Source organism: Tachyglossus aculeatus, chromosome 1 (genome assembly GCF_015852505.1).
Source record: "Tachyglossus aculeatus isolate mTacAcu1 chromosome 1, mTacAcu1.pri, whole genome shotgun sequence".
NCBI lineage: Eukaryota > Metazoa > Chordata > Mammalia > Monotremata > Tachyglossidae > Tachyglossus > Tachyglossus aculeatus.
The window spans coordinates 22,647,602-22,662,694 of NC_052066.1; the positions used below are offsets into that span (position 1 = coordinate 22,647,602).

At 49.1% G+C, this 15,093-nt stretch overlaps 1 protein-coding gene across 2 annotated transcripts in view; it reads left to right on the forward strand.

Annotated features, from left to right (window-relative positions):
• Window positions 1-12,004, forward strand: part of DBR1 (debranching RNA lariats 1) — a 32,349-nt gene extending 20,345 nt beyond the window's left edge. The window contains exons 7-9 of one of the 2 annotated variants that reach the window (XR_005451831.1): window positions 4,064-4,209; window positions 9,490-10,659; window positions 11,535-12,004. Coding sequence is in view for 1 of the 2 variants with exons in the window: in XM_038748794.1 (XP_038604722.1) it covers window positions 4,064-4,209; window positions 9,490-10,180 (837 nt within the window). In the remaining variant the exon portion in view is untranslated. Of the gene's footprint in view, window positions 1-4,063; window positions 4,210-9,489 lie in introns of both variants that reach the window. The other variant, XM_038748794.1, reaches the window with a different exon arrangement.
• The last annotated feature ends 3,089 nt before the right edge of the window (window positions 12,005-15,093 follow it).

Genomic DNA, 15,093 nt, shown 5'->3' on the forward strand with positions numbered 1-15,093 from the left:
GAAGTACAAGTTGGCAACATATAGAGACAGTCCCTACCTAATCTAATGGGTAGATCAATCAATCGATCGTATTTATTGAGCACTTACTGTGTGCAGAGCACTGTACTAAGTGCTTGGGAAGTACAAGTTGACAACATATAGAGACAGTCCCTACCCAACAGTGGGCTCACAGTCTAGAAGGGGGAGACAGACAACAAAACATAGTAACAAAATAAATAGAATAGATATGTACAAGTAAAATAAATGAATAGAGTAATAAATATGTACAAACATATATACATATATACAGGTGCTGTGGGGAAGGGAAGGAGGTAAGATGGGGGGATGGAGAGGGGGACGAGGGGGAGAGGAAGGAAGGGGCTCAGTCTGGGAAGGCCTCCTGGAGGAGGTGAGCTCTCAGTAGCGCCTTGAAGGGAGGAAGAGAGCCAGCTTGGCGGAGGGGCAGAGGGAGGGCATTCCAGGCCTGGGGGATGATGTGGGCCAAGTGTCGATGGTGGGACAGGCGAGAGCGAGGTACGGTGAGGAGATCAGCGGCGGAGGAGCGGAGGGTGCGGGCCGGGCTGGACAAGGAGAGAAGGGAGGGGAGGTAGGAGGGGGCCAGGGGATGGACAGCCTGGAAGCCCAGGGGGGAGGAGTTTCTGCCTGATGCGCAGATTGATTGGGAGCCACTGGAGATTTTTGAGGAGGGGAGTGACATGCCCAGAGCGTTTCTGGACAAAGACAATCCGGGCAGCAGCAAGAAGTACGGATTGAAGTGGGGAGAGACACGAGGATGGGAGATCAGAGAGAAGGCTGATGCAGTAGTCCAGATGGGCTAGGGTGAGAGCTTGAATGAGCAGGGTAGCGGTTGGGATGGAGAGGAAAGGGCGGATCTTGGCACTGTTGCGGAGCTGAGACCGGCAGGTTTTGGTGACGGCTTGGATGTGAGGGGTGAATGAGAGAGCGGAGTCGAGGATGACACCAAGGTTGCGGGCTTGTGAGACGGGAAGGATGGTAGTGCCGTCAACAGAGATGGGAAAGTCAGGGAGAGGGCAGGGTTTGGGAGGGAAGACAAGGAGTTCAGTCTTGGACATGTTGAGTTTTAGGTGGCGGGCAGACATCCAGATGGAGATGTCCTGAAGGCAGGAGGAGATGTGAGCCTGGAGGGAGGGGGAGAGAGCAGGGGCAGAGATGGAGATCTGGGTGTCATCAGCGTAGAGATGATAGTTGAAGCTGTGGGAGCGAATGAGGTCACCAAGGGAGTGAGTGTAGATCGAGAACAGAAGGGGACCGAGAACTGAACCTTGGGGAACCCCCACAGTAAGGGGATGGGAGGGGGAGGAGGAGCCTGCAAAAGAGACTGAGAATGAAGGACCGGAGAGATAAGAGGAGAACCAGGAGAGGATGGAGTCTATGAAGCCAAGGTTGGACAGCGTGTTGAGGAGAAGGGGGTGGTCCACAGGATCGAAGGCAGCTGAGAGGTCAAGGAGGATTAGGATAGAATAGGAGCCGTTGGATTTGGCAAGCAGGAGGTCATTGGTGACCTTTGAGAGGGCAGTTTCTGTGGAATGTAGGGGACGGAAGCCAGACTGGAGGGGGTCGAGGAGAGAGTTGGTGTTGAGGAATTCGAGGCAGCACGTGTAGGCGACTCGTTCAAGGAGGTTGGAAAGGAATGGTAGGAGGGAGATGGGGCGATAACTAGAAGGTGAGGTGGGGTCGAGAGAGGGTTTTTTTAGGATGGGAGAGATATGGGCATGTTTGAAGGCAGAGGGGAAGGAACTAGTAGAGAGTGAGCGGTTGAAGGTGGAGGTTAAGGAGGGGAGAAGGGACGGAGCGAGAGATTTCATGAGATGAGAGGGAATGGGGTCAGAAGCACAGGTGGCCGGAGTAGCACTTGAGAGGAGGGAGGAGAGCTCCTCTGAGGATACTGCTGGGAAGGATGGGAGAGTGGCAGAGAGTGTTGAGAGCCGGGAGGTTAGAGAAGGGGGGGAAGTGACTTTGGGGAGGTTGGACCTGATGGATTTAATTTTATTAATGAAGTAGGAGGCCAGATCGTTGGGGGTGAGGAAAGGAGGAGGGGGAGGAACCGGGGGCCTGAGAAGGGAGTTGAATGTACGGAAGAGCTGGCGGGGGTGATGGGCATGGGTGTCAATGAGGGAGGAGAAATAGTTTTGTCTGGCAGAGGAGAGGGCTGAGTTAAGGCAGGAAAGGATGAACTTGAAGTGAATGAGGTTGGCTTGGTGTTTAGACTTTCCCCAGCAGCGTTTGGCAGCTCGAGCATTTAAGAGCGAAGGAGGCAGACAGTAGCAGTGATCCAGGGCTGGGGGTTAGTGGTACGAGAGCGGCGAAGGGCAAGGGGAAAGAAGAAAGGGAAAGAAGAGGCCTCCACTGGAGAGAGCAGCAGAAGAGACCGTGTCGTCCGGAGACAACCATGTTTCAGTTTGGGCGAGGAGGAGTAGAGAGCTGGAAAGGAATAGGTCCAATAGATCAGTGAGCCTGGGAGTCAGAAGGACCTGTGTTCTAGTCCTGGCTCTGCCATGTCTCTACTGCGTGACCATGGGCAAGTCATTTCACTTCCTCGCTGCCCAAGTTACCTCATCTGTAAAATGGGGGTGAAGACTGGAGCCCCGTGTGGAACGTGGCCTTGGTCCAACCCGATTTGCTTGTATCCACCACGGTGTTTAGTAACAGTAATTATGGCGCTTGTTAAGCGCTTACTATGTGCCAGGCCCTGTTCCCGGCACATAGTAAAAGCTTACCATATACCGTATTCAAAAACAACAAGAAAAATGGTTTCATGACAGCTTGTCCTTTGTGAGTTCGTAGTTTATGCAGCTTGAAAGAACAGGGGGTTATTTTAAAGGCACACTTTTATTGTATTTAAATATAATCCTCAGGATGGGGAGGTGAGATACAACTGGAGAATCAGCGTGGCTCAGTGGAAAGAGCCCGGGCTTTGGAGTCAGAGGTCAGGGGTTTGAATCCCGGCTCCGCCAATTGTCAGCTGTGTGACTTTGGGCAAGTCACTTCATAATAATAATAATGATGGTATTTGTTAAGCGCTTACTATGTGCAAAGCACTGTTCTAAGCGCCGGGGAGATTACAAGGTGATCAGGTTGTCCCACGGGGGGCTCACAGTCTTAATCCCCATTTTACAGATGAGGTAACTGAGGCACAGAGAAGTAAAGTGACTTGCCCAAAGTCCCACAGCTGACAAGTGGTGGAGCCGGGATTTGAACCCATGACCTCTGACTCCAAAGCCCGGGCTCTTTCCACTGAGCCACGCTACTTCGCTTCTCTGGGCCTCAGTTACCTCATCTGTAAAATGGGGATGAAGACTGTGAGGCCCCGACCATGGGACAACCTGATCACCTTGTAACCTCCCTAGCACTTAGAACAGTGCTTTGCACATAGTAAGCGCTTAATAAATGCCATTATCATTATTGTTATGCTGTCATTCTCCTACCCACCTCAACTCCAGCAAAAGCCGTGGGCACGGGGAGTTTTATTTTAATAGAAGGGTCTCCCGTTGCCGCTCTAATAATAATTATAGTATTTATTGAGCACTTACTATGTGCAAGCACTGTTCTGAGCACCGGGGTATAATCAGGTTGTCCCACGTGGGGTTCACAGTCTTAATCCCATTTTACAGAGGAGGTAACTGAGGCCTAGAGAAGTGAAGTGATTTGCCCAAGGTCACACAGCAGACGAGTGGCAGAGTCAGGATTAGAACCCACGTCCTCTGACTCCCGAGCCCGGGCTCTTGGCACCAGGCCATGCTGCTTTTCATCCTTTATGGAGGGGAGTATTGGTGAGGAGCAGTTGGGGAGAGAAAAGTTTAATTTTTTTTCTTTTTAGGTTTGTATTGTTGAAAATTTTTTTAGGCATCTAGTACATTGCAGCTGAATGCCCAAATGCGCTTGATTTTCTGACCGAAATTCCGTGTTGGCAGCCCCGATCTATCGACTACTCTTGGGACTCGAAGATGAATTTTCGATATACCGTGGATCACCTAGTGAAGTTGAAAGTATTTCAGGCAACGGCCCTGAAGTGAATCGGTCAAAATTGTCTTTTTTTCCATAGATCCTAGACATCGAGCACGATTCCAACGCCCCCGACTACCTCGAGTATGATGTGGAATGGCTTGCCATTCTCAAAGCGACCAACAATCTTATCAATGTAACCCAGGGCTCGTGGAATATGCCGGAAAACAACGGCCTCCATACCAAGTAAGTTAAATCGAGGGGCCGCGCTACAGGCGTCCCTTGAGAGCACTCCGCTCATCACACACGCACGCCCGATTTCAGGAAATGTTCCCGAAGGGCATTTAGGGAACGGAGCGATGGAGTTCATCATCAATCATCATCATCAGTCGTATTTATTGAGCGCTTACTATGTGCAGAGCACTGTACTAAGCGCTTGGGAAGTACAAATTGGCAACATCTAGAAATTGGCAACCTACCCAACAGTGGGCTAACAGTCTAAAAGGGGAAGACAGAGGACAAAACCAAACATACTAACAAAATAAAATAAATAGAATAGATATGTACAAGCAAAATAAATAGAGTAATAAATGTGTACAAACATATATACATATATACAGGTGCTGTGGGGAAGGGAAGGAGGTAAGATGAGGGGGATGGAGAGGGGGACGAGGGGGATTTCGTGTTCGTAATGGCCATCGTAAAGTTCCGCCTTGGAAAGCGGAACTTTGTCAAGGCTGGGCTCCATGGAATCCCTGACTTGGAAGTGAAAAGACAAACTAGGCAAATGTGCCGTCACCCAAATATCCTCACTTTAGGGCTATTTTCATAGATACAGAATAGTGGGTGGTAAATATAATAATAATGATGGCACTTATTAGGCGCTTACTATGTGCAAAGCACTGTTCTAAGCGCTGGGGAGGTTACAAGGCGATCAGGTTGTCCCGCGGGGGGCTCACAGTCTTAATCCCCATTTTGCAGATGAGGGAACTGAGGCCCAGAGAAGTGAAGTGACTTGCCCAAAGTCACACAGCTGACAGTCAGTGGAGCCGGGATTTGAACCCACGATCTCTGACTCCAAAGCCTGTGCTCTGGGAGGCTCACAGTCTTCCTCCCCATTTTACAGATGAGGGAACTGTGGCACAGAGAAGTGAAGTGACGTGCCCAAAGTCACACAGCTGACAGTCAGTGGAGCCGGGATTTGAACCCATGATCTCTGACTCCAAAGCCTGTGCTCTGGGGGGCTCACAGTCTTCCTCCCCATTTTACAGATGAGGGAACTGAGGAACAGAGAGTGAAGTGACTTGCCCAAAGTCACACAGCTGACAGTCGGTGGAGCCGGGATTTGAACCCACGATCTCTTGACTCCAAAGCCTGTGCTCTGGGGGGCTCACAGTCTTCCTCCCCATTTTACAGATGAGGGAACTGAGGCACAGAGAAGTGAAGTGACGTGCCCAAAGTCACACAGCTGACTGTCGGTGGAGCCGGGATTTGAACCCATGACCTCTGACTCCAAAGCCTGTGCTCTTTCCACTGAGCCACGCTGCTTCTCAACTATGGCCCTGGAAAGTACAATTCGGCAACAGATAGAGACGATCCCTACCCGACAACGGGCTCGTCCGCCCTTTCCGGATCTTTGGGACTTGCCCTCCCACTTGATGCTCAGATGTTTCCGGTTCAAAGAACGCAGGACCAATCTATACCTCATCAATCGTATTTATTGAGCGCTTACTGTGTGCCGAGCACTGTACTAAGCGCTTGGGAAGTCCAAGTTGGCAACATATAGAGACAGTCCCTACCCAACAGTAGGCTCACAGTCTAAAAGGGGGAGACAGAGAACAAAACCTAACAAAATAAAATAAATAGAATAGATATGTACAAGTAAAATAAATAAATAAATAGAGTAATAAATATGTACAAACATATATACAGGTGCTGTGGGGAAGGGAAGGAGGAAAGATGGGGGGGTTGGGGGGGACGAGGGGGAGAGGAAGGAAGGGGAACTGAACTGAACTGCCAGCACTGCCAGCACCTTTTTAATAATAATAATAATAATGATGGCATTTATTAAGCGCTTACTATGTGCAAAGCACTGTTCTAAGCGCTGGGGAGGTTACGAGGCGATCAGGTTGTCATCATCATCATCAGTCGTATTTGTTGAGCGCTTACTATGTGCAGAGCACTGCACTAAGCGCTTGGGAAGTACAAATTGGCAACATATAGAGACAGTCCCTACCCAACAGTGGGCTCACAGTCTAAAAGGGGGAGACAGAGAACAAAACCAAACATACTAACAAAATAAAATGAATAGATATGTACAAGTAAAATAAATAAATAGAGTAATAAATCTGTACAAACATATATACATATATACAGGTGCTGTGGGGAAGGGAAGGAGGTAAGATGGGGGGGATGTAGAGGGGCACGAGGCGGAGAGGAAGGAAGGGGAACTGAACTGAACTGCCGGCACTGCCAGCACCTTTTAAATAATAATAATAATAATGATGATGGCATTTATTAAGCGTTCACTGTGTCCAAAGCACTGTTCTAAGCACTGGGGAGGTTACAAGGTGAGCAGGTTGTCCCACTTGGGGCTCACAGTCTTAGTCCCCATTTTACAGATGGGGTAACTGAGGCCCAGAGAAGTGAAGTGACTTGCCCAAAGTCACACAGCTGACAATTGGCTTAGCCGGGATTTGAACCCATGACCGCTGACTCCAAAGCCCGGGCTCTTTCCACTGCGCTTACTATGTGCCAAGCACTGTTCTAAGCGCAAGAGTAAGACAAAGTGACTGGCGGGGGGACGTTAGGGAAGGGAGGTGAGGAATGCCCGGCCTCGGGGTTGGCACCGAGAGGGAGGGGTCTGAACGCCGTGGGCGCGGGGAAGAACGATAAAAATAACCCTTAACTGATCGTGGTACTTGTTAATAATAATAATAATAATAATAATGGCATTTATTAAGCGCTTACTATGTGCAGAGCACTGTTCTAAGCGCTGGGGAATTTACAAGGTGATCAGGTTGTCCCACGTGGGGCTCACAATCTTCATCCCCATTTTACAGATGAGGAAACTGAGGCCCAGAGAAGTTAAGTGACTTGCCCAAAGTCACACAGTTGACAAGTGGTGGAGCCGGGATTTGAACCCATGACCTCTGACTCCAAAGCCCATGCTTTTTCCGCTGAGCCACGCTGAGGCCCAAGCGCTTCCTAGGTGCTCTGCACACAGTAGTAAGTGCTCAGTAAATATGAATAGGTGACAAGAGCCGTGGTAGATTGAAGATTAGCCGCTCCACGTGTCCTACATGGGGCTCAAACTCTAAGGGGGAGGGAGAGCAGGTATTTCAGCCCCATTTTACAGATGAGGAAACTGAGGCACAGAGCAGTGAAGTGACTTGCCCCAAATCACACAGCTGACAGTCGGTGGAGCCGGGATTTGAACCCACGATCCCTGACTCCAAAGCCTGTGGTCTTTCCACTGACCCACGCTGCTTCTCAACGATTTTTGGTAGCATTTCCCCCCACTGCAAGTCTGGTTCTGTACGGCAAAGCGATCATAATGCCAAAGGCCTCTGAATCCTTTTAGACTGCGAGCCCACTGGTGGGTAGGGACCGTCTCTAGATGTTGCCAACTTGTACTTCCCAAGCGCTTAGTCCAGTGCTCTGCACACAGTAAGCGCTCAATAAATACGATTGATGATGAATCCAACCCCCTGTGCTACTTCTTGGAACCCCCCCAGAAAAAACATTTTTCAACCAGAGCTACCTATAGAGCATCTTTCAGAGACGTACTCTTTCTGCAGGAGCTTTGCGAGACGCATACGTACACATGTACGCGTACGCACACATGTGTACAGTCCTAGCTCTGCCAGTTGTCAGCTGGGTGACTGTGGGCAAGTCACTTAACTTCTCTGGGCCTCAGTGACCTCATCTGCAAAATGGGGATGAAGACTGTGAGCCCCCCGTGGGACAACCCGATCACCTTGTATCCCCCCAGTGCTTAGAACAGTGCTTTGCACATAGTAAGCACTTAACAAATACCATCATTACTATTAGTATTATTCTCTGTGACTCAGTTACCTCATCTGTAAAATGGGGATGAAGACCACAAGCCCCCCGTGGGACAACCCGATCACCTTGTATCCCCCCAGTGCTTAGAACAGTGCTTTGCACATAGTAAGCGCTTAACAAATACCATCATTATCAGTATTATTATTCTCTGTGACTCAGTTACCTCATCTGTAAAATGGGGATGAAGACTGTGAGCCCCCCGTGGGACAACCCGATCACCTTGTATCCCCCCAGTGCTTAGAACAGTGCTTTGCACATAGTAAGCACTTAACAAATACCATCATTACTATTAGTATTATTCTCTGTGACTCAGTTACCTCATCTGTAAAATGGGGATGAAGACCACGAGCCCCCCGTGGGACAACCCGATCACCTTGTATCCCCCCAGTGCTTAGAACAGTGCTTTGCACATAGTAAGTGCTTAACAAATACCATCATTATTAGTAGTATTATTCTCTGTAACTCAGTTACCTCATCTGTAAAATGGGGATGAAGACTGTGAGCCCCCCGTGGGACAACCCGATCACCTTGTATCCCCCCAGTGCCTAGAACAGTGCTTTGCACATAGTAAGCGCTTAACAAATACCATCATTATCAGTATTATTATTCTCTGTGACTCAGTTACCTCATCTGTAAAATGGGGATGAAGACTGCGAGCCCCCCGTGGGACAACCCGATCACCTTGTACCCCCCCCCAGTGCTTAGAACAGTGCTTTGCACATAGTAAGTGCTTAACAAATACCATCATTATTAGTAGTATTATTCTCTGTGACTCAGTTACCTCATCTGTAAAATGGGGATGAAGACTGCGAGCCCCCCGTGGGACAACCCTTGTAACCTCCCCAGCGCTTAGAACAGTGCTTTGCACATAGTAAGCGCTTAACAAATACCATCATTATTAGTATTATTATTCTCTGTGACTCAGTTACCTCATCTGTAAAATGGGGATGAAGACTGCGAGCCCCCCATGGGACAACCCGATCACCTTGTAACCTCCCCAGCGCTTAGAACAGTGCCCTGCACATAATAAGCACTTAATAAATGCCACTCTTATTATTATTATTATTAAATGCCCAAGAAGTGACATCAACGGGAAGCTGAAAACTAATATGTCTGACTGGAAACCCAGTTCCTGCCACGATTGGTTTTATTTGATACGACGGGCTTGATTTTGGTTTCAACTTAGAAGATCTCTAGGGCACGTGTTGGCTCTGTTTTGCTTTTATCCATTTGTTTGGGTAATGTCCTTTCTCTGGAGGGTAGCATTTGCCTGGGAAGACTTCCTGGGAGAACGGGGTTAATAAACGAGCTGAGTTTCGCCAGGTTAACCGTAATCTCGTTGAATGGGAGTTTCGATAATTCCTTTTCTCCTTTGAGCCGGGAATCCAGAGTTCCCAGGTTGTCTGAAACGGCCGAGATGCAGTACGCGATTTTGTTTTTTTTTTTTGTTTTTTTAAGGTGGGATTACAGCGCCACAGAGGAAGCCATGAACGAAATCCTGGAAGAAATGAACCATAACCTCAAAGTGCCGGAAAACTTCAGCATGACCGTCCCCTGCTACGACCCCAGCAGACCGCAGAGCAACAGGGAGCTGGTGCACAGAATCAACCCGCAGACCACCGAATTCTGCGCCCAGTTCGGCCTCGTCGACATCAACAGCAGGATTCAGCAAGCGAAAGGGGCCGGTTCGGTAGCTGGAGAAGACGAGGAGGAGGACGGCGATAGCTCTGGGTCGCCTGAGGAACCCAGCGACTACAATACGGACACTTCTGGACTCTCTACGTCCGTTAACCCTGATGAAATCATGCTGGAAGAGGAGGAGGAGGAGGAGGATGGCGACGACGACGACCGCGTCAGCCCGCGGGGCGAGCCGTCACCCGACCACCCTCCCGATTTTTCGGCCAGCTTTTCGGACATCAGGATCCTGCCCGATTCCATGGCGGTATCTTCCGATGATACAATGGACTCTACCGGTGACGATCTGGAGAAATCCACTGAGGCCAAGCAGTCAGAAGGGGACAAACGCTTGAATGAGAAGTCCTTAAAGAGGCTGAGCGGCGAAAGCGAGGTGGGAAACAGCGCTCTGAAGAAAATTAAGAGGCGAAACCAGGCCATCTATGCCGCAGAGGAAGAAGACGATGCCGAATGAAGACGTGCCGATGACCGTGGGGGTTCATTATTATGATTTTTTTAAACCTGGAGTGATTTGCAGCCTCTGCAGAGATGTTTTACTTTGCTTTGTGGTGACCAGATACCACATTTTAAATGGTTTGATTTTGGAACCCGGGCCTGGTGTAAGTATGGGCAGCGGGTTCGCCACGGGCCGTTTTAAATGAGCCTACCCTGTTTGATTTGTAGAGTTTCTAATTTTGTAAAATGTTCAGCTCTTCGACTGTGTAGCGTAGCAGGATTTCGTTTACTCGGCAGATTGATTGCTCCTTCTAGACAAATGACGCCAGCTCTGGAAGAGGTTGGGACGTTTATACCAAAGCTCTGATCACTGGACTAATTCCTGGACAATATTAGAATCACGGAGAAATAATTCCCTCATTTAACTCCAAGAGTTGGGACTTTATCAGCGCTTCCGCTGATGCCTTTTCAAATTCGAAATTCACTTTAGTGTAGCAGGTAACTGATACGGTCATTTTTCTCCTGCGGAGTTAATGTGCGTTAGTTCTAAGATCAAAGGGACTGTTAGTCGAGAGCAGAGTTTGCAGACCCCGTTCAATCAGTGGTATCTATTGAGCGCTTAATGTGTGGAGAGCACTGTACTGAGCGCTTGGGAGGAGACAATAGAATAAGCAGACCCATTCCCTGCCCTTAAGGAGCTTTCAACCTAGCAGGGGCGACAGACGTGAAAATAAATTGCAGGTCAAGGAGAGGCAACTGAGTGTAGAGCTGTGCACGTAACCGCTTTCGTTATCATCCTCGATGGTATTTACTGAGCGCTTCCTCTGTGCCGAGCCCCGCTTGGGAGAATCCAGTACAGCGGAGTTGGCAGACGTGTTCCCTGCCCACAGGGAGCCTACAGGCTTTGGGAATTTCTTGTAACATTTTGGTTTCTCGCCAAATCCCATGCTAAGGAAGACTGGTGCCCACATTCCCCCATTCTGGCACCTTGCGAGCGTTGGGTTTACGGGCCTGTCCCGCCGTGTGCTTTCACGTCCTCTCCGACCCACAGCTGATAGCGTATCCGTTGAGTTTTCCCGGCCCAAACGGGCAAGTGGTTTGTCCTTGCCTTCTTCCGCGCGGTCGCCGCGGGAGCCTCCGTCCTCGACTCTCCCCCACGCCGCCGCTGCCCAGCACGGGTGAGTCTGGACGTGTAGCCGACGGCCTTTCCGCTCGCTAGCCACTGGCCGAGCTAGGAATGGAATGGACAGGCCTCTGCCTGACTCTTCCGTAGCCGAGGCCGGTAGAGAAGCGGGAACTCTCCAGGTGCCAACCCAAGAGGGGTTGTGTGTGTGTGTGTGTGTGTGCACAGACTGTTTTTCTTGGCACCGCAGGGCACCCCGGCCCGTCGTCGGACAGACGCTCCCTCCTCGGCCCACGGCGCTCTCACCGGAACACACGCTGAAAACGAACGGTACGGCGGAGCGAGCCTACTTACGTCCCGAACGATGCTACGGAATGCTCATTTCCAGATTTTTAACTTCAGTTTTTATCCAAACGGGCGACCACTTACCGTAAATACAGCGGTCCGGTAGTCTAAGGTTCGTGTCGTGAAGGAAAGTTTGCTTTTTTTTTTTTAATACAAAAAACCCCCAATGAATTGAACTCCCACTCAGGTCTCATTAGAGAGATGTCAGTTTCATCAATCAATCAGTGGTTTTGATTGAGTGCTTACTGTGTGCGGAGCACTGTACTAAGCACTTGGAAATGTACAGTATGACGGAGCTGGTAGACACATTCCCTGTCCAAACCTAAAGTCGAAAGCTTGGACGCTTAATAAGCATTAAAGTTTGTTCAGAACCAATCGTAGCAACGCTTCTTTCCGCTGTAATTAGCCTATGAGCAAAGTTTTCGAATGGGATTTCTGTTGCGTGCCTCATCAGCATGGCTCGGTCGAAAGAGCCGGGCTTTGGAGTCAAGAGGTCATGGGTTCAAATCCCGGCTCTGTCAGCTGCGTGACTTTGAGCAAGTCACTTCACTTCTCTGGGCCTCAGTGACCTCATCTGTAAAATGGGGATGAAGCCTGTGAGTCCCCCTCCCCACCCCCGTGGGACAACCTGATCACCTTGTAAACTCCCCAGCGCTTGCTTTGCACATAATAAGCGCTTAATAAATGCCATCATCATTGTTATTATTATTATTATCCTGCCTTTAGTATTCCGCACAACTGAGCGGAATGTAAATGCAGCGGGCAGTAAAAGCGACCCCCAAACTGATCGGACTTCTAATTCCGCCTCATAATTTTACCTGCTCCTTCCCGCAAGACAAAGGGGCCGCTTTTCCAGTCCGGATTAGACGCTCCCATTCCGTGGCTCTCTAGTTGGCACCGTCCTTCCATCCGGCCTCATGGTATTGTAGCGGCGGGCCGGCCCCGGGAGAGCGGTGAAGACAGGCACGCAGCTGGTTGTACATGAGTTTTTGAGGATGCCGTCTCCTGGAGCCCTGTGAATGTTTTCGGGGCGGTGGCAGAACTCTGTGGCTGTGCACTTATTTTTTGTAACTTCTGCCCATCGTCCCCATTCTCGCCCTCCCCGCCCCATCTTTCCTCCCCCCGTTACGGGACGGATCTCCGACTTCCGAAGGACATCCGCGTGATACATAGCAAAGACCAGCTCAGCATCAGTAATATAGTTTTGAGTCCCTACGGTGCACGAAGCACCGTACTAAATGCAAGGAAAAGGCACGCTGCAAAAATCATACACGGTCTAAAAATGATGAAAGGATTGGAAGGCACGGAAGGAAGGGGGAAGCAGTGGAGTTAAAAGTAACATAAAAAACAAGATAACAATGAATGTGGTAGAATGACGATACTTGACACGAGTATGGTATGTCACCTGACGGGGACATAAGGAATTGTGAGGGGAAGGGATATTTTAAACATATAAGATGATGGAGATATGGTTCCCTCAAACCATGATACTATTGGGGGGTCCTTAGGAATCTTCTAGGTGCCTCCAGCCCCCAAATAGGTCATTTTAGGGGTTCCTGAAGCTACCGGGTGCCAGTGATCTCAGTGACTTTATGTGGTTTGGTGGGAAAGGGAGGAACAGAATCTCCCGGAATCTTACGTGTCTTTCTTTAAAAAAAGAAAAAGAAATGAAGTCCCGATATGCTTCATTGGAACCCCTTATGGTCCTGTATCAACTCAGCTAGACGGTGCTATAAAGGAAGGTCTATGGACACACCCTACCTACTATTATTTTTTTTTACCCTATTACCACGTGGGTAGGAGAAGCTGTATTTTTGTGAGAAACGGATCGGAGAAAATGAGGTATTCCTGTTTTAGAATAAAAAAACTTTTTTTTTATGGTATTTGTGAAGCGTCCTGAGCGCTGAGGGTAGAGACAAGCCAAAATCAGGTTGGATACAGTCCATGTCCCACATGGGGCTTCGCAGTCTTAGTCCCCCATTTTACAGATGAGGTAACAGGCACAGAGAAGAGAAGTGACTGGTCCAAGGTCACCGCAGATAGCGGAAGAGTTGGGATAGAACTGAGGCCCGTACTCTATCCGTTACGCCACACTGCTCTTGGTTCACCTGAGTTCTGTCTCACCCCTCGTGGTAGATTTAGGGTGGCCCCTTGGAGGAATCAGAGAGAGCTTTGATAATGTATTGAAAATCTAGACTTTTTTTGTGGTACTTGAGTGTCTTCTCAGTGTTATGCATTGTTGTAAGCGCTGGGGTAGATGCAAATTATCAGGCTGGACACAGTCCCTGTCCCACATGGAAATAGAAATAGAAATCCCCCAATCTTCAGTAGTGAGTCATCCCTACCTTTGTTCACCCTAATATTCAAGAAGTTTCTTATGACCAGTCAAAGGCTCTCCCTCATTAAGTCCCATTTCCTCTAGCTCGGTAGTATTTGGTCCTCGAGCGACCGATTATTAGCAGCCTCCTCGTGAAAACCCTTTAAATACTCACCCGTTCACTAATCTAAGCAACCCACTATCCTTTATTTTTTTCCCCTTATAAAAAACCTTTTTCACCCCCCTCTATGTCACATAAAAGGTTTCTCTCCATCCCTAATAGTGGATCAGAACTGGAACTTTAATAAGCGCCGGTCCAGTAGAAGGATGACTTTCCCTTGTGTTTATATATATCTCATAATCATCCAAGCGCTTAGTACAGTGCTCTGCACATAGATATGATTGAATGAATGAATGTTGACTTTTAGGTAAAGATTACAGAGGTGATTAACCTTATAGTTGTCATTTTCTAGCCTATCATCCAATATGTTTGCTTTTCATTTCCAAGTGAATCACTTAGTCATATTTAACATCCCATTCCAATATCTGTGTTCGCTTTTCGTTCCCAAGTGACTCACTTGCTCGCATTTAACATCCCATTTTTGAAGAACCACCGTTCCAATTTGCGCTGGGCTCTTTGAATTTTATTCTCCCGAAACGTCAACCACCCCATCCGATTGACTATCCGAGGAAGCCCGGCTGTCGGGATGAGGGGAAAAGAGCAAGGCCCTGGGAATCAGGCTACGCGAGTTCTCCTCCCGGCTCTGCGAGAGAGGGAAACCCTGCTTGGGGCGGCACTGTCGGAGATGAAGGGCTTTGACCAACGAACCTGGAGTCATCTTCAAGGGGGACCAAGCCCCGCGGGCCTCGTGGAAAAATTGCCGGCCGGCGTCGGGGTGAAGACTGCAGTGGTTAGGAAGACAACCGCCGCTGGGTTGAGGCGACGGGGAGTAGCTCTTCTCTTCGGTCGTGTATTCGTCGCAATGTTCTGCACCCCTTCCAACCACGTCATTGTCATCGTCACCAGTGCCTGGGAGAGAACAATGCAAGCATTGTACAATGATTTTACAGTGTTATAGATCCATGTTCCATCAGGCAAAGATGAAACCGCCTGAGTGGGGAGGCATAAACCACTAGCCTTCTAATC